The sequence below is a fragment of the Alnus glutinosa genome, chromosome 13, assembly GCF_958979055.1.
Source record: "Alnus glutinosa chromosome 13, dhAlnGlut1.1, whole genome shotgun sequence".
Classification (NCBI taxonomy): domain Eukaryota; kingdom Viridiplantae; phylum Streptophyta; class Magnoliopsida; order Fagales; family Betulaceae; genus Alnus; species Alnus glutinosa.
In genome coordinates this window covers 327,760-353,977 of record NC_084898.1, presented here as the reverse complement: position 1 = coordinate 353,977, position 26,218 = coordinate 327,760, and the positions used below count along the sequence as shown (strand labels likewise).

Genomic DNA, 26,218 nt, shown 5'->3' with positions numbered 1-26,218 from the left:
TTCATAAAATAAGCAACTGTTTTTTTTATTAATAAGCAAAAACGTAATACAAATGAAAGTAGCATTTAAGGCATTATCCCTAGTCCTACAAACTGAATGAATAACATATTGGTCGAGTCTTCAGCCAATTAATGTTCACGGGTGCAGAGAAAGAGAACCAGAAATTCCATTAGAACGGATCGGAGAAGAGTACACAACGAATTAACAACAGCGTAATAGGTCAAGCACTAGATGCTTTGAACATGTCTAAACAGGTTTGGGTTGCAAGGCCTCTGTTCCAAAATTTCTCATAGTATTCTCCGTAGGTAAACTTTCTATACACTGCCGGCTGCTCGTCGCTGATCAACTCCTTAGCAGGCTCTACTGCAGCATCATATGATGGACAGTAGAACGTTGGGATGGATATCCGCTCCTTGTTGCTGTTCACAACAGCGCGATGGAGCACACTCTTGTATCGATCGTTGCTAATAACCTGATACAAAAACCAAAGATTAACATCATGCCTTGCCAACTGATGACAAATCCAATCTGTTTAGATAAAAAGGCAGATCGAAATTGGCTGCAATCTAGTGCTCGACTGCAATTGTGAGAGGCTTCCGACAAGGCCTATCGGCCCGAATACCTATTCGGCCAGGTGAGCCTCATCGAGACTTCTCGCAATTGCCTGCCGGATTACAGGGGCAACTGAGTGTGATTTTACCTGCATTTGATCACCGATGTTGACAATGAAGGTGTTTGAAATAGGATTAACGGCAATCCACTTGCCATTGCTTAAGACCTGCAATCCAGGAACATCATCCTGAAGAAGAATTGTGATTAAATTAGGGTCAGTATGGCCAGGCAATCCGTAGGTAAGCTCTGGCTGCGGACAGGGTGGATAATAATTCATCGCCATATGTTGGGCATGCTTCCCTAGAGCCTTTCCAATGTAGTCTCTTTCAAGGCCTAAGCTCTCCGATATGGCCTCAAGCAGTCTTAGCACCAACCCTCTAACACTGGTGCAGTACTCTGCCACCTCCTCCCTATACAAAAATACAATACAACAAGCTGCAATCAGAATAATTATTCAAAATCTTGACCACAAACGATAATTAATTTATCATGATATATAGCAGAGCAATTACCTAAAGGATGGAGGGTTTGAAGGCCAGTCGTGAACATAGTCCTCGAGAGGATAGCAATGGAGTCTTAAGAAATCCCTCCAGTTTGACACCTTTTCGGTCTTAACATTGAAACTAGTGGAAAGCCTGGTTGTCTTGGAAGGGTCATCTGAGTAATTCTTCAACCTCTCACTCTCTGGCAACCGGAAAAAGTCTCTTGATGTACGCATGATTTTATTGATCAATGTCTCTGGTATTCCATGGTTTTTAACCTGACAAATTGACAACTCATGGATTATAAGAAGAAGGTTCATATATCATGGTGCATGTAATCGTAAGATAGAATAATCAATATTGGACTTCAAATATACAACAAATTGGTACCTGAAAGAAACCATGGTGTTGGCATGCTTGGCCAATCTGTTTGACAGTATCAGAGTGGTTGGAGCCATGGAGGCCCTGGAGATCGATGAGAGGAATGGAGACCTCTGATGTCTGAACGTCGGAGAGATTTGGCCGGTCGGAGATTGGCCGGATGTAGCTTGAGGGAACATGGCTGACGCCTGATACTAGGTCGGTTAGCAATAGCTTAGTGCTGGCCATGTTTTTGCTAAGCTAATCTGCCAATTTCTGGTCTCAGTTCTGAGTTGTCAAGCTGAGGTGACGACCCATTTGCATTTATACTTTATAGCAAATGAGTGGGGCCCGCGAATGACATCGCCTTTCCTACGTAGGCGTGACGATAGGAGAGATCCAGTGCATCTTCCAAGCATGGCCTTGTTTGGCATGTGTTTGATTAGTGGATAGCAGTGCGTCTGTTAGGGATAACCATTTTCAAAAAAACAATTTACATTTTTTAAAAATAATTTACATTAAAACATTTTAATTTTTTTTACTATTTATTTTACATTAATAATTTTTTATTACTATTCAAATAAAAAAAAATACACTACGGTATAAAACTTTTTCACTTTTTTATACAAATTCTTTTTACTTTATATCACATTAATCATTTCTATAACTATTCAAATAATAAAAAAAATCATTACAAAACTGAACTTTTTCATTCCTTTATAAAAAAACTTAATTTTTTTTTATTTTTTATTTTATATCACGGCAATTACATTTTATTTTTATTAAAAAGAATTTCTCTAAAAGAAAATTACCGAACAAGGCCTTACTTTTTCTAATATTTCTCGTCAATTCCAATGAAATCTAGAATCTTCTTTTATAATTTCTTTATCCTTCTCCTTCTTCTTTATTTTCGTGCGGAAAACATGTGGTGTTTAAGAAGTATATATGAAGTTATAGCAAATGTTACGCCATTTGAAGGTTCATAACCCACGTTGAGAAATTAATTTTTTATTGGAGAGCTTCTAAAGAGTAATGTTGTTTAATTATCTATTACGCGATTGCCATGCTACTTGATCGAAATTAATTATTAGATTAACACTTTTAAAAATATATATAAATGAGTACTGATTTTTATTCTTGCATCATTTTAATTGTATAATAGTTATACAACAATTTACTAAATAGCATTACTCAATCGCTTCTCAAATTCGGATTGAGATCTGGCCTATAATTCTATAAATTTCAGCTATTTATTTTTTATGAACAACTAAAAATAAGTCACATCAAGAATCATAGAGGAATGTTATGATCTTAAGTTTTCTGCATTGTTTAAATACAATCTTAATTATATATATATATATATATATATATATATATATAAGCACGTACTTTCATTGTAAGCCAGTTTTTGTGGGGGTCTAATCACCTCCAACATATTTTTAAATTATTGGGTGTCCTCGAAGGAACGACCATCTCATTGGGGTGGGGGGTCAACTAACTCAAAATAAATTGGGATGGTTGACTTCCTTCTCACCCATGAGAAAGTACGTAAAGTGGTCGATCCACCCATCCCTTCTCTTTTATAAGATTAGTAAACGATCAAAAAATAATTAAGTTAAGATCTAGAGCCAATGTAATTGTCAGTCAAAAATTACTGCAATTTAATTAACAAGATGAATTTGCAAAAATAAATAAAGAAATAAGATGAGACCAGTAAGCCAATAAGTTGGTGACAAATTAAGGTGAGGAAAAGGTAAGAAGACTATTAAATCAATTAGGAAGAGATGAAGAGGTGCCATATCAATTTCCAAATCTGATTATAATAGAATATTAATTAAAAAGTTTTGTTTTACTAGTTCTAATGCATACCTAGTAACCTAAAGAGTCGTGTTATTATTAATTATCCGAAACAGATTTGTCGAATTTGTTGAATTTTGGTTCTGAAGTTTATCATTTGAACTATATTTTATTGTTGCGTGTAGCGTCTGATGATCCCACTGTATCATTTTTCTTTATAAAAATGAGAAATACTTGACATTTTAACATTTTTTTTTTTATAGAATTTGATTTCAATTTGATATGTCACAATCAGGGGTGGAGCTACACTTTAGCCCCCCAAGCCAAAGGTTTCCCAAAAATAAATAAATTTTACCCTTAAATTTTTGTTTAGTTTTTTAGTTTTGGCCCCCTCCAAATTATTATTTTTTCAATTTTACCTCCCCAAAGTCTAAAAGCCGGCTTCGCCCTCTGATCACAATCTTATGAGATTGTGGCACATTTTTCAAAATGATAGGTCTTATGGGATTGTGACACATCAGGTTGGAACTAAATTCTGGAAAAAAAAAAAGAAAAAAAAAAAGTGTTTGGATGTCTAGCATTCATCCGACAAAAGAAAGAAAATAGCCAAGTAAAAGACAAAAATGAAATACAACAGAGATACCTCTAGTTGAATCAATCTTTTAGGAATAAATTAATGTTATTCTTTACACTCATTTATATAAAATCATATAATAATTTAAGGAAATTAAAACATGAAATAAAAACACAATTAAGAAAGTTTAACTTATGACATACGTTTATATGTCAAAGCCTTGTTTTTGCTACATCATTCATTGATTATTTGATTACATACAATATTCTATTTAAAAAAAAAAAAAAAAAAATCTAAACATTATACATTTTTTCTCTATTTTTATACCAATAACAAGAGTATGAGTGCCACCAGCAAAAAGCCCTTCTGTAGTTAACAACAACTCCTTTAATTTGCATATACACGTGTCAAGGAAGCCTCCAAAAACATTGGCATCATACTGATGGGGCCAACCTTATCATATAGGTAGAGATGGAACAAGTATTATTATAACTCTTGTCTCTTATGTGCTCGTGACTTCTTAAATAATTTATCAAGTTACGTATACTCAAAGATATACGTAACCCTTGTTGAAGTAGTCCATCTCTGCCGACCTCACCATCATGGCGTCATTGCTTATTTGCTTAAGATAGATTGGATTGCTCGTTTCGACCGGTCGGCAAGGCCAGGACAGGCGGCCGGGCCAGGTGGTAGGACATAGAATAGAAAAAGATGACGACATGACGTACTGTACATGATGTAGTTAGAATGACATCAACCGCGAACGTCATGAATTCGGGACTGGCAATATTCTTCTGATCAGAATGCCGTACAACAATAATGAAATGATTTCTTGGCCAGACGTGTGATGACACGAAAACAACAGGCTAGTAAAATCCTAACTTGTTTAATTACGTGAACCGACCGGCTAGGAAAAGGAAGCCAAATTTTACATAACTTCGGCATGGTGGACACTTGTCCACGACGGTGCCTCCTATTACGAAAAAAAACCCAATTTGCTGATGTGCAGCTTAGCTGTAATGCATGAAGAATCCCACAAATTGCCAATTCATTTTCACATGTGTAATAAGATGATAGTTCCTCAAGTACATGTTGGGCTTGTTTGGCAGGAGTTGGTGAGAAAATTTTCTCTCCCCTCCCCCTTTTAACTTTTTTCAAACACAAATAATTTTAAAATATTATTACTTTATATCATATCAATAATTTTTTATTACTATTTAAATAAAAAAAATTTACTATAATACAAAACTTTTTCATTTTTCTATATAAATCATTTTTACTTTATATCACATGATTCACATCTATCATTTTTTACTATTACCTCTAACCTACACTCCCTTACCAAACAAGGTTATTGGGTTCTTGCCAAATTGCCTTTAAATTATTTAAAATTGTTGGTTTATTTTAATTTGCTACATTTTGTTTGATAAAAATGTTTTCATATCAGGAACTTCTATAATAAGAATACTGTGAATCCAAAAAATTTGTTATAGAATTTAATTCTAATATGAAAAGAGCTGAACAAGGAAGTATATGCATAGCATATCCCTAAGAAGAGAATTTCTTGTTGAATAAAATATTCTTGAGACTTTACAACTCAGAAAGTCGGTTTTCCCTACAGCCTTTCTGAACACCCAGATGCCAGAATCCGGACGCCCATCTTAAGGACTCAGAGTCCTTTGCAGGTCCGAACGGTTTAGCAGACGCTGAACTCCGAGAGCAAAAGTCTGGAAGGAGTCTGGAAGGAGTCTGGACGGCCCAGCAGACGTGAGCCACATAGAGCATTCGTCTGCAAGAAGGTCCAGACGCTGATGCGATGACTGCTAACAGTGGAAGTACTTCATGCAACCGTCCGGACGCTAGGGTTGCAAGTCTGGACGTGCTTCAGTAATTACTCGAAGTTTTAGTTGCAAGTTCTGACGCTAGACCAAGTCTGGACGCCGCCTATGCAAATCCAAGTTTAAGTAGAATTAGGATTTCTGAAGCCTACTTAAAGAAGCTCATAGGCTATGTAATTTTAAGAATTCCATTACTGAATTCTTATTGTGATAAGAAATGGTGTTTAGGCAGAAATTGTTAGAAGTGCTCACTCTCTTAAAGTTTTATTTTGTTATATTGATTCAACCGTTTGAAGTTTAACTTAGAGAGGAGCTCTAAGTTAAAGGAATCTATTGAAGAACTATTTAAACAGGAGGTCTGGTTGAAAGACATTCACGTATAAGAACGTGTCAGAGTTCAAGGTACGACTACTACAAAAGGGTTTGTGAATACTACTATCTTGTGACTATCTTTTTCTTCTGAATAGTTGATTTCTTGAGTTTGGCTGTCCATGAGTGATTTTTCTCTTTGGTGCAAAGAATTTTCACTTCGTAACCAAAATATCCGTGCCCTTTACTTTTTCGCTTTATATTTTGGTTGCATGTTTTACAGTTGATTTTATCTGTTAGGAGTCATAATTATTTTTCAAAAACTAAATACAATTAGATAGCAGGTGATAAATTAAATTTTTTTCAACAACAAATTAGTAACTTAAACTCGACCAAATTTACAAGCGGATAAAATTTGAGTATTACTATTTTCTAAACTATTATACGATTGTTATATAACTCAATATATAATGTATTAGTAAAAATCAATGATATGACTTAGGTGCTAAAAACAAAACAAGCATATATGCTATAATTTTTTTAATGGTCTTGATTTAATTTTACTCTTATATATATATATATTAAATTAAGTTTAAGCCATTGAAAAAAAAAAAGAAACAACTGCATATCAGCCAGATATCCAAAATTCATGTGTTAATTCAAAATGAAAAATGTTTGGTTTTTATCTTTTACGCATCTCTTATCAATTTTATATAAAAAATAAAATAAAATAAAAAATTTATAATTATTTTTTTTTTAATTTTTAAAAAGTAGATGTATATATACATCTCTCATTCAAAATATGGATCCGTTGTCACTACTTTTCTTTATAAATATCTATGGGCCACGGATGGCAGATGGCACGTCATTTCAGTGGTGGACTCAGGCTTGTAAAAATAGAGGGGCCAAATTGAAAACAAAAATTTTTGAGGGAAAAAAACTTAAAAAATTAAAAAATTAGGGGGTAAAATTTTATTTTATTTTTTTGAAATTTTTTATTTTGGGGAAAAATTTTGGGGCTTGGGGGGCCAGGCCCCCCCCCCCCCCCCCCCCCCCCCCCCCCGGCCCCTATGCAGGTCCGTCCCTGCGTCATTTAATAGCTTTTTGAAAACTAAAACAAACAAAAAGAGAGCAATTACTATTGTCGACTAGTTTGGGCCGATGTAAATCTATTTTAACAAATAAAAAAAATTCTCCACACGATTCACATTTAGGTTGTGTAAATTAATGTGACTATTTATATACTTATTTAGTATGGTAATGTGGCGTTTGATCAAAAGAAAGGAACCACATGCATGGCATTCACGTTGATCATCTATTTGATCGCACTTAGTAAGAATGATTAAGAAATAGAGTCTTTGACGAAGTGCTCTCCTTATGTATGGCATTGGTTAATTAGTATCGTTCTCTAATAGGGCACGATTATAGTCAAAAATGGCATCTAATTCACGTATTTTAGTGAGGTACATTGTTTACTCAGGTGTAGCCCGATAATGAGGTTAATTAGGTCTTAATTAGCAAGTGGTGATGCTGAATTCTTTGCCTATTGCCATCCATCCACCATCGTTAATTATTAGATGTTGTGAAATACAACGTGCTCATTGACAGGTTAAGGACGATACTTTCTGACTTGTTGATTCGCTCTGCCCATTGGAATTCGCAATATTGGCCCATGCAAGCTTGCATTCACACCATATTTTCAAAAGAATATTGTAGCCGTCAAGATCGAAATCATGATGCTAGGACCTTTGATTTGGAACTATTAATTAACAAAATCTATAATTAGCTTTATCACCGAATAGAACAACTAAAAAAGCAGAACATTCCTTTAATTCCAACGGTTTCGATTCACGTCCGGACATGAGCGGGAGACAGCGTACGCGTCTTTCTTTTGAATAATTGTTTGAATTGAAGTCTTTGTGTCGATCATGAAGAGTTGTAAAGGTACGTACGTACCAATCAATTTCAAGATCTGATTAGAAAATATTGAAAATTTACGGTTTTTAAAACAGAAAATTGTTTTTCTAAAAATTAAAGAAGGTTTTACGGTTAAACCGAAAATGATTTTCGTTTACTATTATTTTTGCCCCTACCAAACACTGTAAAATATCGAAATCATTTTCCAGAAATCATTTTACACCAAAACAAACGGAGCATTATTTGGGATTGAAAATTCTCTTATTCCTTTGCTAGGTTATTGTTTTTTGCTAAGTTATATCAGTTTTGGGTTCATTGTTGGGGAGCCCACCTTACTGCCTTAATTTTGTTATCCTGCTGTTGTGAAATGAAGTTGTATTTACAAAAAATTAAAAATTAAAAAAAAAAAAATGCTTATAATTTTGCTGCTGCTTTTGTTCTTTATTGCTTTGCTGGCCTTAACCCTAAACCTATTTTTAGTAATTTGACGTCAGATTGTGTCTAATTTAGACAATAAATACGAGAAAGTTTAGCAAAAGAACAGATTTACCCTCTAAACAAATGTCCCGGATTTGTTTATTGCGTGGACAGCTCAGGGTAAGGAACACCATTAGCACGTCAAATCCTCATCGTGCATGATGTAATCAGGATGATATCACCCCTTAACGTCATTCACCATTTAATTATGAAAAATGTTACTTTTACGACAAGCGCAGATGTTGTGCACTCTTGTAATCAATCAAGACACTTTAATTATACTCATTTCCGACCCCAAATCAAGATGCAACTGGTTATTTTCACAAAAAATATTTTTTAATATTTTTTGGTGCGATTAAAAATAATTTTAGTTTGACAAAAAAAAAAGTTTCAATAAATAATTTCAATTTTTAAATTTCTTAAATAATTTTTTAAGTTTAAGTTTTTCATTCTCAAACCGCTGGACTACCATTAAACTACCCCCTGACCCTTGTTAGACCATCAACAAGCCTTCACAAAATCACAATCAGAACTCAAATTATTGGGTTATTTTTTTTTAAAAAAAAAATATTTAATATTAATATTTTTATGTTGTGAAAAACAAATGATTTTTTATAGGTTAATTGAATGAAAATATAAAATATATTTGTAATTTTTTGTACGCGCCAAATTCCCAAAAATATGTTCAATAAAAATTATTTTTCGATAGAAAACATTTTACACCAAAATAAACGGAGGTTAAAGCTAATTAACAAGAGTGTTGGTTGCAAAACTTATATATGCGATTAAGGAGGTTATTGGATCCATCTACTATAAACATATTTACTCAAAACAAGTTGTTGGTACAGTTTCCGAATGATGACGTATCAGCACCTGATTAGACTGATTAGTCCTCCGAGGGAGGGATATAATGTTCTCCAGAACAATAAAGGACAGGGATTTGCCGGCAAAACCTCCTCCAATGGTAAAGTCAGAGAGGACATTAAAGGTGAATAAATGCTATTAGAGTTAGGTAATACATGCTCCTCTCTTTATTTATACCATCCATCTTTAATTAATTCGCGCGTGTGAGCGTTCACAATCTCAAGTCACTGTTTACTTGGCGTGGGTGAATAGTAATCGGATGTGATGCGGTCGGCAGCCAGGTATGGCGCCCCTAACCTCCCTGTGTGATATGCAGGCTTGACATTCGGCGCATGGTACTGTCCCTCAATCTGACTTCGGACCAGATTTGACTCATTAAGTATCTTGGTTAATAAATGTGGGAGATCTCAATAAATGTCGGGAGTCCTAATAATTACTAAAGATCTTAATAGATGCGGAGGATCTCCCATCTTGGACTCCTCATATTTGTCAGTGGAAAACATATTCCATACGCCTCTATATCGAGGTGTCCTTGGTATAACTTAACTTTTTCGAATCCCAAAATAAGCTCAATCATCCGATCACATCTCTTCGTATAGAGGATTGGTTCGTTACTCGAGCGTGTTCCTGCATATTGAGTAATGCCTAGCCAGGTGACCCATTTTTTGATTTGGTGGGCCTAGTCACGCCCGCCTGCTCATGGGCCCACTTGGATGCAGGGGATGATAATTCCCCAACACAAGTTATTTACAACGGGGACAATTCAGAAGCATCCGATCAAGTAGATGCAGATTTGAGTACCCACCGCCGGAGGTTGCTATTCATCTTTCACCGCCGCTAATTCTCCGTACGTTTCATACGAGCCAAACGACGAATAATATTATAACAAAAATTATTATTTTTTTCTTGAAAAATATTTTTCGACAACAAATATTTTAAGTCGAAATAAACATGAGATTAATTAAAAAGAAAAGAGTAGAGTAACAGAGATGGTAAGAGATGGGAGAAAAGAATACTTCTAAATACTCATATCTTATTTCACTCCTATATATATATTACTGGATTAATGGTGTTGTTCGACAAAGAACGTAATAGAACAGAGTAATGCTTTTTATATTCATCTACTTTTTCTCACTTATTCATATTTTCCAATAACAATCAACATCAAAATATTCACTTTTTTCACTTTTTATATCACATCAATAATTTTTTATTACTATTCAAATAAAAAAATTCACTACAATATAAATTTTTTTCAAATTCTTTTTACTTTATATTACATCATCACTTTTTACTAATTCTAAAATTAATAAATTACTACTTTTTTTTTTTTTTTTTTTTTTTGTAGAGTATTTACATAACAATACCAATATGACAAAACTCACCGATGATCGATGTGCTATTAAAATGGGAAAAGTACACGTAACCCCCTCAAACTACCACATCATTGTCAATGTACCCCTCCAAACTACCAATTGTGTCAATCTCCCCCCTTAAACTACTAGAAAATATCAATGTCCCCCTAATGACAAAAATACCCTTCATAAAATTATTAAAATAAAATAAGAACTAAAAAAAATTATTAAAAAAATATAAAATAACAAAAAATTATTCCAAAAAAAAAAAAAAATTAAAACTGTTTCTTTTTTTTTTTTTTTTTTAAATAATTTTCAGTTTTTTTTTTTTTAAAAAAAAATTGTTCTTTTTCGTTTTTTTTTAATTTGATAAAAACTGGTTTTTTTTTCATTTGTTTTATTTTTTTAAAAAATAAATAAATAAATTTCAGTTTTTTTTTTTTTTTTTTTTTTTTTTTTGTGTTTTCGTTTTTTTTTTTCTTTAAAAAAATGTTCTTTTTCGTTTTTTAATTTAATAAAAACTGTTTTTTTTTCATTTGTTTTATTTTTTTTAAAATAAATAAATGTCAGTTATTTTTTGTTTTTTCATTTTTTTTCTTTTAAAAAAATTGTTCTTTTTATTTTTTTAATTTAATAAAAACTGGTTTTTCTTTTTTCTTTTTTTCATTTGTTTTATTTTATTTTAAAAAAAAATTCAGTTATTTTTTGTTTACTTTTTTTAAAAAAAAAAATTTAAAAAATTAGTTTTTTTTTTTTTTTTAAAAAAAAAAATCGTTTTTTATTTAATTTTTTTAATTTTTTTTTTAATTTTTTTAAAGTTTTTTAGTTTTAGTTTTAATTTTTTTTGAATTTATAAGGACATTTTTGTCTTATTCAAAAAAAATTAAGGTCATTTTTGTCTTTTTGTTGGTCTTAGGAGGGATATTGACATTTTTTGATAGTTTAAGGAGAGACATTGACACAATTAGTAGTTTAAGAAGTGAATTGATAATTAAGTGGTAGTTTGAGAAGGTTACGTGTAATTTTCCTTATTAAATTTTTGTACTTTTCTAATAAAGACCGAGTCAAGAACTACTGTAACAGCTTCACGTCGGCCTAATTATATGAGAGTGGAATATGTGGAATAGCATTATTAATCTGGTTCAAACAAAAGAACAGTAGTACTGCTCGAAATCTATTCATACCCGATAGCCAATAGGCCTCGTATAAATTGTCCCGGATTCGTTTATTGCGTGTCCTGTGTGATGATGTGTTGTAATAATCGCGTCGACAGCTCAGGTTGCCGTTGCTTTCTATAATCCATCAAGTCGGCAGGAACAGGCTCTCTACGTGTGGCAGCTAGTAGCTAGCCCGTGCAGATGATCGACGTATATATGTCAAATCCCCTCATGCATGATGTAATCAGGATGAGATCACCCCTTTACGTCATCCACCATATAAAATACTTCATGTATGATTTTCCCCCAGAAAAAAAACAGAAAAATGGTAGAATAATCTTAGCCAAGGAAAAATACTTTCTTTTTTTAATAGCAATCAATCTATGTGCGCACTTTATATTTTATATTATAAATCTTTATAAAATAGGTCCTTCCATTAATTTTATATATATATATATATATATATATATATATATATATATATATATATATATATATATATATATATATATATATATATATATATATATAATTCGGGGAAACGGATGATTAAAAAAGAGAAGAGCGGATTCTTTATAAAATAATGAGTAAAATTATTATTTTTATTTTTTGAGAAATTTTATCCTTTATTTTACAAAGGACCAGCTAACTGAAATGGAGAGGAGGCCTTTGCAGAATTTGGTGGGTAGGGCCACGGCCACCCTCCGCCACTTCTACCGGCAGAAAAAAGAAAGGCACGAGTTCTTCGTTTTGTATGAGAATATTGTGAGTACTGAGTAGCAAAATGTGGTTAAAGAAGTATCTATGGGGGACCGGCTGGTAGTGAGTGACATCACCTTTTTGAGCTTTTTCATGGCCAAAGCACAACCACATGCATGTATACCGACTTCATTTCAAGATTTTTGCCACCTGAGATATAATCTAAGCCACTTACGTACAATGGGTCGGCTGAGGTTTTTATTACTTATTTTCTCAATTTAGTTTATTTATTTATTTGCTTAGATTCTAAGTTTTTTCATTTTGTAGAGACAAGAATAGATTCTTAATTTAATTTTTAATTTTTTTTATATATTTAAACGAAGAGAAAAAAGAATAATCATCCCACGCTTCACATTTATTTATATACTTATTTAATATGATTAATTGACTTTTGATGAAGAGAAAGGAATCACGTACGTACCATGTAGGAACGTCGACCCAATTACATAACATTATGTCATATATATATATATATATATATATATAGTTTGAAAGTTAATTCGCATTCTGGGGTCATAAAAATGAGATGCTTTATTTTACATATAATTGTACAGATCGATGCCTCCTCAACCTTTCGTTTGTTGTTAAAGGACTTTAACAAGTAGAAAAAAATAAAAATAAATTTATATATATCACCTATAAGCAAAATTTGAAAAGAATATAACCGTCACATAAATATAATCAAGAAAGGATGGGTGACTTATGGAGTCACGATCATTATCTCTTTAAAGAGAAAACCTTTAATCCTGATGTAGTTTAAAACCCATCTTTAACTGCTTCTAATAAAACATCGACACGCCAGCTAAAGATACTATATAGAATAGAGATGAACACACATGATTTTTAGACCCAAAAGATCTTCTCCACTCCCCACTCTTCTTCCTCCTCCTATAGTCTCTTCCTCCTCCTTTAATCTTGCTCCTACTGCAACAATACCACTCGACAACTCAGTTACCAGTACTCCACACCCCTTGTCGCTACTAGCTAGTACCCCTCCTGACGATGTTGAAAACTATCGTCGGGAGAAAGGCCAAGCCACCCAAGTTTTCTATTGAAAGCTGTAAAAATAAAGTTTTACTGCAAAACCGAATAGAAGGGACTCTCTTCTTTAAATAAGTTGCCTTAATTGTATGACGGGTAGAGTATACGTACACCCCTCAACCATTCAACATCCTCTTTTATTTATTTATTATTATTTTTCTGTGCTATACCAAAAAATGTCAGTTGAAAGATTCTCTCGTTCACGGAATGGAACAACTCCAAAGTAGACCATTCCAGAGCACCGAATGATAACAATATCCCGTGCTTTGACATTCACGGGCCTTTGATTCAAACTCTTCTTGTTTTTGATTTTGTTTTTGTTCGTACGCCTTTGATTCCAATTCATTACTTCTCAACCACAAACATTTTGCTATATGATTTAATTCACTGAAACAAGACTTGGGCCGTTGAAGGAAGAAAAATCACATGCTATTCCGGCTCATTTCTTCGAACCGAAAATTACAGAAAAAAAAAAATAAAAAAATCCACAAATTGTACGAGCAAAATTGTGAAAAAAGTTTTAATTGGCAAAATTAGAAGCTCGAGGGACAATTTGTGACACTATTTTGAAAGGTTGTGCCTGTTAATTTAGGTTGACGCACAATCGATGTTTGCTTGCACTAATAACAATCACTTTATGATATCGAATTTGGATTCTCTTCATTTCTCTCTATTTTGTTATAAAGTAAGGACATAATTATTTTTTTACATTCCATAAAAATGTAAAAAGACAACTATGCCCCTCATTTATAAGTAAATGGAGAGAATCCTCTCCATTTGAAATGGAGATGATCCTGTTCCCTATGATATCAAGGGTGCTCTAAGTAACCAATCAATTTTTTTTCTTTCTTTTTTTTAATCCTTATCTCTCTAAACTCCATGGCCCACTATGCGTGATGGCCTTACCCTTAATAAGATGAGAAATGCTGCATATACTTCCAAATGTTTACTCTCTGATATGGTAATGAAAAGTACCGTTGATGTGAAATATATATACAGATTAACCCGTCTAAAATCTAATGATAATTTTTATTATCACGTCAAAAAGTAAGCACTTAAAGTACACGTAGCATTTCTGTAATCAGATTGCTTTCATAACCATAACCATGAAACATTCAAATTTGGCATTTGCTTGTGGGGAACACAAATAAGTTTTCCATTCCCTTGGGCAACAACTCAAATTTATATTTGTTTTAATCTTTAATAAGTTTTCTTGTTTCCTTGCATGGCGACAATTAGTAGGCGGACAAAGTGCATGCCTGAGTGGAATTTCTAAGCAAAACAGAACCGAGAAGAAAACATGCCAAAGCTGGGGATGAAACTATTTCAAGTGGAGCACATGCAATCAGTTGGCCTCTCTTAATTTTCATGTTTTTCAACACTACTGATAATGCATTTAGGACAAGACTATTCCCTGTCCTACTACTCCTAGCGTACTTTAAACAATTGTTGTACTAGGATGTTAGCTTTTATGGGCCGCAGTTCGGGTTTGATCAATCCGTCTAAAATCTTGGACTATCAAGCCCGTATCCTCAGCCTCAACCGGCCCGATTGATATCCAGTACTATATCAAATAAATGAGGCCGACATATTGGTGACCCCATGATTATAATATCGACTTTGAAAATCATTAAGCAAACCAACATGCTTATTGCCATGGGCGAGTTAGATGAAAGGCTGCTTTCCAAGGATGTGTGGTGGATAAGTGCTCCACGTTGCCTTCTAGAGGTTTCAGTTTTGTAATTGATAGCTTACACGTAGATAACGTGAATGACCAGTAGTTTGCCTCTTGTACCCACGCCATTAGATTGCTAATCCACAGCATTAAAAAGGTTGACATGCACGGCACGGAAAGCTCTGGTGCACCTCCTCCTATTCGTCGGTTGAGGCTATTGCTTCCAAATGGCGACTGATTGGACTAATGTTGAACGCTAATCCACACGTTAATCCATGTTAATCTACTGAGCCACGGAACTCTGTTATCACAAAGGCAACTGGATATTCTACTGAATTCATCGATTTTGAAACCAAAAGATACGAAGCGAAGTACTTTGAGCTCTTATCCACACACAGCATTTCCAAAAGGAGCCGAAGATCCCTCACAGGCCTATAAATGGAGCAAAAGGTGTGTCATTTCAAGGCCCTCAACGGGGACGTCCTAGCAGATATCATTGGTCGATTAGATGGTTCAACTCTGGCTGCTGCTGCCTGCACCTGTTCTGACCTCCGTGATATAGCTCGAGACCAATGCTTATGGAAACAGCTGTGTCACTCCACCTGGCCCTCTACTGCACTTGAAGAAGCAAATCTTCTTCTTTCGTCTTCACCCATTGGTAGCTTCCACAAGTTCTACGCCAACTCTTATCCATTGCTGTTACACGGCAAACAAATCAAATCTCCAGAACTAAAAACCCATGCCACCGCTTCTCAATTTGCTTCGCTGGTGGATCTTTACTACACGAAAGAATGTGTTCTGTCTAAAGTATTAGATGGCATACCCCAAGCAGTGGATGGCAACTCTCGCAGATGGTACTCAAATTGCCCATTTAAACTAGAGCTATTGAGCCTTGACTATGATGAACGCACACGTTTTGACAATGAACTTGGCTATGCCTACATCGAAGACGATGATGAAGAAAGAAGAGGTCCTCCATCAATATCAGTATCAGAAGGTGAAAAATTGAGACATGATCACTGCAAGGAGCTGGAGGAGAAACTCAGGTTAAGTTGGGTGCTGCTGGACAAGAAAAAGGGCAAAGCTGTCAATCTCTCAAGCTGGAAGCCAGTGTTGGTACAGAGCAGATGGCCTTTCAGTGCGGACTATGTGATTCATTTTGGTAGCATTGTACTAGTGGATGAGAGCTTGTTGTCTAACAAATTGGCCATGTGCAAAATAGTAGTTGGATGCAAACTGAGAGAAAGTGGAGGGTGTCCAAAATGGAGGGAAATTAGCATGCATATCGAGGACCTGACAGGTGCAAGTGTTGGTGGAAGTAAGAGTTTGATGGTTCTGAATCACGCTCTAGACTGCTTGCGGAGTACTAATCACCATGAAGTCAAACAGGGTTTTCGTCAATATGAGAAGCGAAAGAGAGAGATGATGAGGAAAAAGGAGTTACGGGAAACTTTAATTGAAGGATTCTGTGTCTCAATTGAAGTAGCAATTTTTGTAACTCTTTGTTATATTTATTTATTTCTCTAGCACTTCTCTACCAAATCCAATGAATTTTTCTCAGTTAAGCACATTTTAAAGCATCTTGTTCTAAACCACAACAATTAGACATGGTCCAAGCATTTAAGTCTAAAAGGGCAGCAGGAAAAATGCTAAGAGTGACAGAGTTTGCAAGGAAAAAAATATTCAAGTACATAAATCAGTCCTTAATGTGAAGACATTTGTGCCCATGATAAACATCATAAATGGGATAACATACCACAAATACAATCTCTACTCATCTATCTGTAGTTACTCTGAAATGAAGCAACTTTGATATTCTTCAAGAAACTCTCCACTCCAAAATTTTAGCGTGGTGCGCTAAAAAGAGATTTGCTAATAATACCAGTCGCTTCAATGTAGCGATCCACGCACCTAGAAATGCAACTACTCTCACCCCCACTCAGGCTTGACCCTGGTTTTGTAATACACTTTTCAAAGCATTTCCCCCTTATGGTCTGCACGAAAATGAAAATGTACTCCAAAAATAAGGAAAACAAAGAAAAATACAATCTGACACGTAAAAAAACTTAGGATGCACTCTGAAGCTATTCTCTAATAAGAGATATCCACCCTCATTTCTCAGAAAAGAACAAGCTAGCAAAGTCCAAAATAGTTCTTGAGGATCTAGTTAACATAGATTATTTATTTATTATTATTTTTATTTTATGAAGTGAACTTAGCAATTATTTATACCTTGTGGGAGCATATATCAGGTAGCACGCCCTCCTAGTAGCTAGAAAGCTTTTTGAGAATATAAGAAACCAATACGACCATCTAATGGACGCACGAATCACCACATTATAAGAGCGATGTGGTCAAGCCCAATAACCACGGTGGTCATTCTGAGCACATACATATTAGATAGAATCATTTAACGTAAAGCAAATATCAATATCAGCTAAATCATCAAGTAAGACACATTAGACAGCTTCCCCAAACACTTCAAGTAGGATTAACTAATAGAGAAGTTAAGTGCATGCGCACACGTAAATATGTCATACATTGTTGCCTTAACTGCCAAACTTAACAAACACTAAAAAATCAGAGCCAAGAGGATAGCATGTAGGCATAATGAGATGAGATGAGATTGTCATTTGGAGAGAACTTTCAAATTGTAAATGCATTTTTATGGACCTATTAAATTACCAATTATTTCAAAAATTGATAAAAATGGTGAATTTGATCATTTAATTAATATTTAAATATTCCATTTCACATGTGACCTCAAATTCCCCAATAAGTGAAGCCCAACAAGCAGAATACTTAACTAAAATGGGAGGCAAATTATGGAGCTAAGGTTTGAATTTAGGGCTACTGCTCTATTAACATGTTAAATTACCATTTATCTCAAAATCTTAAGCTGAAAAGATGAATTTAATCATTGACTTAATATTCTAATAGACCTTTATAACCTAAACCATCAAGCTATTAGGTAGATAGAAGAGAACCTCTTCCGAGGAAATCCATTAAGACTATTCAAACCATGTTGCTAGGGTTAAACAGACTAATCAGTGAGTTCACCTTCACAAGGAGATTCTGATTACTCTGGTTACTACCTTGCCTTTCAAATTAAGAAACAGAGACGACTGTCTTGTAGTCCCATTTGTAGCAATACCTCTGAAAAGCATCTAGGGTAATGAATAGATCACTAGGCATCCCTTGGCAGAGCATGACACAAACAATGCCTTAAAAGAGTGCCAAGGCAAGAAAAAAAAAACTGTTTCCTTATATGCATAAAACCTAAACTGAAAGGGCACAAAATTTGTAAAAAAAAAAGACTTGAGAGCGCAGCAGCATCTGATTGAGGATGCACTGATCAGTGAATGAATGTCAGACTTCATTCATCTTTTAGTATGCTTTGAAACTCATGTAGCCAGCTAAATATGTATTGAAGTTCACTGCATTAGCATCTAAGAATTTGTTATGGATGAAACATTAACTTGATTTCATAAATTAATCACAAAGCCTGAGTCTTTTTAGTTCCACAATTTCTGAAGACTTGAGTAACAAAGTAAATAATCAAATCATTAACAAAAGTAAGAATCCAGAAGCCTAGGCTTTAGCTACCAATCACACCAAAAAAGAAAAGGTAAATACCTCGAGGAACTCCTCAGCATAAGCCTGGGCAAACTGGTTCTTGAGCTGGTCCTTGAAATCATCCGCCGAGAATTGCTGGGATGGCGACCCACTTGACGGCGACGATGAAAAAGCATCCATCGCTTTTCTGCTCTGCACCGCACTGCCTCCTAAATCCTAATCAACAATCCAACATGCACAAAACCCTACAACAACTAGTTTGTGCCACGCCGGTTGCTTTGAAGGTCCCCACACTTGATCCGGCCCAAGCAATTTGGGCTCCATTGATGATGTGATTTGGGTCGGGCCATTGGGAAGTCCAAGTTGTTCATTCTAAAAGTTGGGTTTGGGCCTTTCCTAAACCATAGTTAATCCATGGGAGTAGTTTTGTGCTGCCTACTTTTTGTGGAAATAGTTTTGTGCTGCCTACTTTTTGTGGAAATTAATTTCCTTTTTCTCATTGACCAATCGAATCTCAGCAGTTTAAACATTTTAATTAGGGTGAGAATTCGTGTTCTTATGCGAAATTCGAATCGTATTGATGAAAGGGTATAAGACTATATAGGTCAACTTAAACTCGCTAATTTTGTCTCGAGTTCGTGGATCGTATAAAAAATTAACAGTTCTAATTTTGATAGAATAGGATGCTAAGAATAGTAATGAATAACAACATTAATAAGTTTAGAGTTCTATTAAAGGTACTATTAGCTTTAATTACAAGTTCTTTATAAACTGACGTGACAGTTCACATGACACTTACTAAGTTAACCAAGCTGCTAAACAATTAAATTTGATTATAATTAATATAACAATGTCACGTGATTACCATGCCACTTGATAAGAAGGATGCAGTACTCCAATCAATTTCCATGTTTTCGTCTTTTACAAGTATTGACCTTATTGAAATTTGTTTATATTTATGAATGTAATTAATTATGTTGGCTAACCCAAAATCTAATTATAGCCAAAATATTATTCAGTTTGAGGGTTGAATAATTTGATGATTTTTGTTATTTTAAACTTAATAAAGGCACCTCATCCTAGCTAGTAAAAAGATTCTAGCTAGCTAGCTAGTTTAAATTAAAAAAAAAAAACCAACCGGAGACTGGAGGAAGGAATTTGAGGATGTTCAAGCGCTGCCGCCGGATTAAAATAGAACATCTCACCTCATCAAAATCTTGTAATATGAGGAGAAGTTGCCCTATGAACTCGACAAGAGCAACCCTAGCTAGGAATTAGGAAAGGCAGCTGGCTCGAACTTTTTCATGTTGCGTTATGACCTTTTCATTTGTGGCGGTTAACTATCACAAAAGTTCTGAAAACTAATAAATATAAATACAATTATTTATGCCATAAATTAAAGCTACATTATTAACAAGAATTTTTAATTAATTGAGTTGGAAAGTTACTAATAATGCACCTAGCTTAGCTACTTACTAACCTATTATAGTTAGTACGAGGCTTGAGTTCGGTTTCAATTGGAACTAAACCAGTTAGAATTGAAATATTCTTGTCATGTTATAAAAACTCATTGCCCATATTATATATATATATGATGCCGGCCAATTTAGAATTATTTAGATGTGGAGATCAGAACCCTATGATATTTAGGGCTACGTACAACTCACTTGATCACTTTCCTAATTCCCTCTCGATTGATTTGTAATGTGATGATAGGCACCTGGCATGCGAATGTATATACACCCGGCCAGCCCAGGCAACGACACATGCATACAAACTTTGGGAGACTGTTGAGAGATGTTAGAGGGCCTTTGGGCTATGAGGAAAAGTCGTTTACACGAGAGAGAGAGAGAGAGAGAGAGAGAGAGAGAGAGAGAGAGAGAGAGAGAGAGAGAGGACAAGGTAGCCGCCAACTGGAGGGTAGAGTGTGCTAGCTTGGTGGTCCAATGAGAGTTTGAAAGGTGTGGTCCAGTGTCTATCGATCTACTGCAACATGCACCAAATATTTAGAGTTTCTTTGCTGTTTTCGATCTCATAATCTTTTTTTCTGAACAAATTGCGATCTAGCTACTTCATCTTCAACAAACACTTCATGATCCCTGTGTGTGTGTGTGTGTGTGAGAGAGAGAGAGAGAGAGAGAGAGGGAGAGATAATGGGGTATTTCTAGTACTTTATTTCCATTTCTCTTAACTCCCATCAAGGGTGTTTATAAATTAACTTGATAGCCTGAATTTAAGGAACTCCTTCCATAATTAATATCGATACCCCAATTAGAGGAAAGGACCATATATCTAAGCATAAGCACAGCCCCGTGCCCCCACCTAAAGGGCCCTATGAGTACCCCAACCCCAACCTAAACCTAAACCTTCTTTGAGTGGGGGGGAGGGGAGGGGAAAAAGAAGGAATTGAAGGAAATCACAGCTAGCTTAGTTACTGGTATATGCTGAAAAAGGCATGAAATTCTAGTAAGGCTATGCATGTCAATGAGGGTAGGCAGGGGTCCATTAATTACTCCGACAGGTGAGACATCGTAGTCCACCACCCCATCCTTCTCCACGGTGCCTGCACTATCATCCATGCTAGCTAGATGCTGGCCTGTAAATTTTTTTTTTTCTTTTTCTTTTTCTTTTTCTAGATCTTTTTCTGTGGGTGACTTTTAAGTAGTTTGGTTCGTCCATTTCTTTTTCAGTTCTTGAGGATCAATCTGTTACCACTTCAGATCCTCCGGAATCTGCTCTCTTTGATTCCCTTAACGCTGAAAGCCATTCTTAGTCCACACGGAAATTGGCGTAAGCCCTAACACTATATAATTTTCAATATATATTATTATTAGTTCACTTATATATAGTATATGTATGGATGTAAAAGCTGAGTATTATGTCATATCTTTTTCTCTCCCAAAGGATATATCCAGGTCGATCGATCGACTGCAGATATATATATGTATATATATATATATAGAATCAATGACTTTCCTAGAGTAGCTTAATTAGTTTAGTTATTAATCCTATAGCCTAATTAAGATATATATATGGACGTTATTGAGTCAAAGAATCATGCTACAGCTAGATAACCAGCTTATTTGGCTATAATATTTGCCACTTGTTTAATGAAAAATTAATGAATATCGTCTCAAGTAGTACTTCAACCCGAAGACCAAAAAAAAACAAAAAATATATATATAATTATAAAAATAATATAGAATGGAGTACTCATACTCACGCCATGCCACCGAGAATATGAGCAAGACTAACCAGTTTAATTTAACATGATGAGCTTAAAATAACCAAGATCATTCAATCAAGTGCATGCCTAATGATGTCAAAAACATGGGCACGCACATGCAGTCTCATAATCTTCTGATTTTTGTAAATTAAGGATTTGTTTGTTCATTTTGAGAATTATTGATGTTTACTCAAATACTTAATTAAACACCACTACATACAGCATACTTTTAACCCTTCTCCATCTTGGTTTTGCTGCCACAAAATTACTTTCTAGCTTGTTGAAAAGCAAAAAAATATGATTTCTTTCTTGTATCTACGGTTTGCCCATTGCTATGCTTCTTCTAATTAATCTAAATGTTGTTATATTTTTTAAAGCTTATCCAAAAAGAAGAAAAAAAAGCTATAGGAATCTTGAAGGTAGTATCAATGGGCCTAGCGGCTTCACATTAATGTATAATTAAGATAAACAAGATATTATAATTCTAGCAATTTAGAAGAGTACAATTATTGAGCAAGTTTTTATATATTTTTATTCTAGTTCTTTTCCTTGCTTTTCTTATTTATTTATTCATAGATATTTTACCTACAAATCACAAGGGGTTTCTCAAAACCATGGAATAATAGGTATGGATAACTTCAACTTTATTTGTCTAATTTTTTTCGCCAACAAGAACTAATTTATTTTGTCTTTGGGTATCTTCGAAAACGTTTTGCTCCCTAAGTAGCGGAATTTATTATTATTTTTTTTTTCTTTTGATGTCTCCTTGTGATTTTGCTTTTTTAATTACCTTCCTTTTTTAATTCATAACCATTCAACCAAAAATAAAAATGTAAGTTATTATTATTAATATTTTTATTTGTGAATACTAATCTTCGATTGGTTTTAAATTACTTAAATCAAATCCTCTCCCAACAAAATTTAAGAGGAAGAGATGACATACACGTAGTAATGTTAGAAAGTATATTTTTATTTCACAATTATCTTTTAACCATTTCAATTAACCCTTGTAAAAATAAAAATAAAAATAAAAATTAAAAAATTAGTTGTGGCTGCCACGTACGTCAATATAAATTGTTGGATAAAGTGAATATATATAGCATTACTCACATTATAAATATTTCCAAACTATATAAAATTTAATTTTAAAAAATGAAATTTCATTTAATAAAGCAATAAGATTCTTATCAAAAGCCCTACCACGTACGCACGTACCTGATCTATCTAGCTAGTATAAGATAAAGAAAATTTCAATAACATCATTATATTTATACTTTTTCGTTAACGAGCCTAGCTATCAATGCAAAACATGTAATTTAGCTATGTTGAGATGAGTAATTCTAGATGTCATACACATGTCCTTCTTGTGGTCTTTTAAAAATGATGTACCTTTTAAAATCATCATTTGATCAATTTTGATCAATTACAAGCTCAATGGTGATTTTACAAGTCACCTCATTTTTAGAGAGATACAAGAGAGATATGAGCATGACATTTAGAATTACTTTTTTTTTTTTTTTTTGATAAGTAAGAGACATGACATCTAGAATTACTCATGTTGAGATATATAAAGGAGGGTTTTTAATTTCTATATAAATCGATAAAATAATAAAGGCTTAATTATTGTGTAAACTGGCAGATGGGATTACAGAAAAGGGTGCGTACTATTATTTACATTTTATTTTATTTATTGGGTAGGATGGATCAACTTTTATGAGGACACTTAAATCTTCATTTTTTTTGCCTAGCTTATTACGCGGTTAGAGAGAAATTTAGGTCCCGTTTAGTTTGCGGAATAAGTATTTTATTGAAAAAATAAATAGTTATAATTGTGAATGAAAGAGTATCAAATGAATTAATAGTTATTCACATTTCTTAAATTTGGTAATGAAAGATATGCCATAATTGGAATTGAATCTAAATTACTAAAAAACCCCCACATGATTTTTTTTTTTTAATGTTTTTTTCTAAAATTAAAATTAAGAATTAAAAAAAACTAAAAAAAAAACATTTAATTGTTGTGGGTAGGGCTGTCAAAACGGGTTGACATGACCTGTTTGACTTCCCAACTCGTTAAGGGTCAACCATGACACGACCTGTTTAGATAAAAGAGTCAAATCCTTAAACCCTAACACGACCCTGTTAAATAACGGGTTGCCTTAACACGACCCGTTTGACCCGTTTGTTAATAAAGTCTATAAAAATAAAAATAAAAACACAAATTTAAACTAAAAAAAATCATATTGTTTGAATAATCATATTATTTCACAATTGAAATATGAAACATTGAGTTGTTTTATTGTTTACTTGTTTTGGTTCAACATCTAAGTTCAAAAACTTCAAAGAAAAAAAAAACCCGCGAATTTTTTTTTAATATTTGCCTTTTTTGTTCAAGTTCTAATTCAATAAAAGAAAAAGACTTGTTTTATTTTTTGTAAGATTTTTTTTTTTAGTTTAGTCTTTACTTTTTAAACAGTAAGAGAAAGAGAGAGGTAACATGATTGTTTAAATTTAATTTTTAATGTTGAGAAAAAAAGTTTAAGTATACGGGTCAAACGGGTCAACCCACGGGTCAAACGAGTTTACCCTGTAATGACCTTTTTATTAAACGGGTCAACCCTTTTATGACCCAAACCCTTTTAAGTTTAACCCTAACCCTTTAACTTTGTGTCAGGTTCGAGGGTCGTGTCAAAAATTGTCAGCTCTAATTGTGGGTGGCCGGCCACCCACAAAAGAACTTGGGGGTGGCTGCACCACTCCCAGATCATCTTGTGGGGGACCCACAAGGTGATCCTAGGGTGGTGCTGCTACCCCCAGTGACATTGGGGAGGGCCTTGGCCACCCCAAGAGACTCTACGGGTGGTTGCGGCCACCCTCGAGAAGCTCTGGGGTGGTATTGGCCACCCCTAACCCCAATTCGGGGTGGCTAGGCCATCTTCGACGCCAATTGGAGGTGGTCAGGCCACCCCCAAATTCATCGGGGTGGTGCGGCCACCCACAGCAACATCAATATTTTATTTTATTTTATTTTTTATTTTATAAAAAATGTTGTCTATTACTTAAGGAATAACTATTTTTAAGAATAGATAATTATTCCATTCTAGGAGTCAATTCCGTATATATATATATATATATATATATATTTCGGTGAAAGATTAAAAATAGTATCTAACGCATAGAAATAAATATATGAGATATGTTATTTGCACAATTCTTACACAACAATGCTAATGTGTCCAAGATTTTTTTTTTAAAAAAAGTGTTCGACACATCGGCATTGTTGTACAAAAATACTGTGCAGCTAACATATCTCTAAACATATACCATTACCATAATTATGGGATGCATCACATGACAAGCATATATACAATATTAGGAATAATAATTATTATTATGCTGCGGCATTAATTACCAATTAATCATGAATTAAGGTTAATCCTACTATATATGTACAATAATGTTTTTTTCAAACAATGAGAAACAGTTTTAGTTATTTTCTTTTATAAAGATAATATATATGCCCCTTTAATATTTAAGATATATATATAACATGAGACGGCCGGTATGACTGTAAATTTTTGACACGATCCGTGGATCCGACATAAACCCAACACAAGATTGGTAGGTTAGGATTGAACGAGGTCTAACTCGTTTAATTAAATTAATCAGGTTAGAATTGACCTTATAATTTTATACACATATCTCTACATGACCCGAACTTGACAAATTAAGTTGAGCCCATTAGTATGATCGACATGAGCGAGAGACAGTTGTAAGAGAAGGAAAATAAATGCAGATGCATGTGGAGTAAAAGCAAAGTTGAATTAATTACTTGAAGTTGCATATATGAGCAGTTTTGGTTGATTCTTTTGTAAATTAAAGGGATGGAACTTACTTCAATAAGACAAGATAGCAAAGTGTTCTTCTTCGAGGAAGTTTCTTCCGATCGAGCATTACATAATTAACTTTTGATGGATCGATCACTTGTGTCCCAATCATCGTAATACTAATTAAGGAGGGAGGGAGATCGAGTTTAATATAAGACAAGGAAGCGTGGTTGGGTGGCTCAAACGCGTGTTTGCGTTTTTGGGATTCGAAAGTTTTGCAAGTTGCATCGGAAATTAGGGTGCGTACGCGGGCATCGTTTCTCAAGTCAAAAGAATCATAAACATAAACAAATGAGTAATTAGGGAAAGTGA

General features: G+C 34.1%; 3 protein-coding genes across 3 annotated transcripts; 1 reads left to right on the top strand and 2 right to left on the bottom strand.

The window, feature by feature from the left end:
* On the bottom strand, positions 1–1,741 carry LOC133854394 (protein DMR6-LIKE OXYGENASE 2-like). Its single transcript, XM_062290586.1, has 4 exons — positions 1,485–1,741; positions 1,125–1,372; positions 701–1,022; positions 1–472 (listed from the first exon to the last, which is right to left on the bottom strand). Exons 1-4 carry the CDS (start codon positions 1,701–1,703, stop codon positions 221–223), a joined length of 1,041 nt encoding a protein of 346 aa, XP_062146570.1. The 5' UTR covers positions 1,704–1,741; the 3' UTR covers positions 1–220.
* Positions 1,742–15,477: 13,736 nt separating this feature from the next.
* Positions 15,478–16,797, top strand: LOC133854857 (F-box protein At2g27310-like). The gene has a single exon (XM_062291127.1). The coding sequence runs from the start codon at positions 15,656–15,658 to the stop codon at positions 16,742–16,744; it is 1,089 nt and encodes a 362-aa protein (XP_062147111.1). The 5' UTR covers positions 15,478–15,655; the 3' UTR covers positions 16,745–16,797.
* A 67-nt stretch (positions 16,798–16,864) lies between these two features.
* LOC133854858 (mitochondrial import inner membrane translocase subunit Tim13) lies at positions 16,865–19,044 on the bottom strand. The gene is made up of 2 exons (XM_062291128.1): positions 18,854–19,044; positions 16,865–17,211 (listed from the first exon to the last, which is right to left on the bottom strand). Exons 1-2 carry the CDS (start codon positions 18,971–18,973, stop codon positions 17,062–17,064), a joined length of 270 nt encoding a protein of 89 aa, XP_062147112.1. The 5' UTR covers positions 18,974–19,044; the 3' UTR covers positions 16,865–17,061.
* Positions 19,045–26,218: the final 7,174 nt, after the last annotated feature.

What these genes read in the sequence shown, in the direction of transcription:
- LOC133854394 (XM_062290586.1), bottom strand. Translation starts at nt 1,703, where the DNA reads ATGGCCAGCACTAAGCTATTGCTAACCGACCTAGTATCAGGCGTCAGC. An exon ending in AACACCATGGTTTCTTTCAG is followed by an intron (nt 1,373 to 1,484) that starts GTACCAATTTGT and finishes TCAATTTGTCAG; the next exon opens with GTTAAAAACCATGGAATACC. An exon ending in ACATCGGTGATCAAATGCAG is followed by an intron (nt 473 to 700) that starts GTAAAATCACAC and finishes TTTTTGTATCAG; the next exon opens with GTTATTAGCAACGATCGATA.
- LOC133854857 (XM_062291127.1), top strand. Translation starts at nt 15,656, where the DNA reads ATGGAGCAAAAGGTGTGTCATTTCAAGGCCCTCAACGGGGACGTCCTA.
- LOC133854858 (XM_062291128.1), bottom strand. Translation starts at nt 18,973, where the DNA reads ATGGATGCTTTTTCATCGTCGCCGTCAAGTGGGTCGCCATCCCAGCAA. An exon ending in ATGCTGAGGAGTTCCTCGAG is followed by an intron (nt 17,212 to 18,853) that starts GTATTTACCTTT and finishes ATTTTCGTGCAG; the next exon opens with ACCATAAGGGGGAAATGCTT.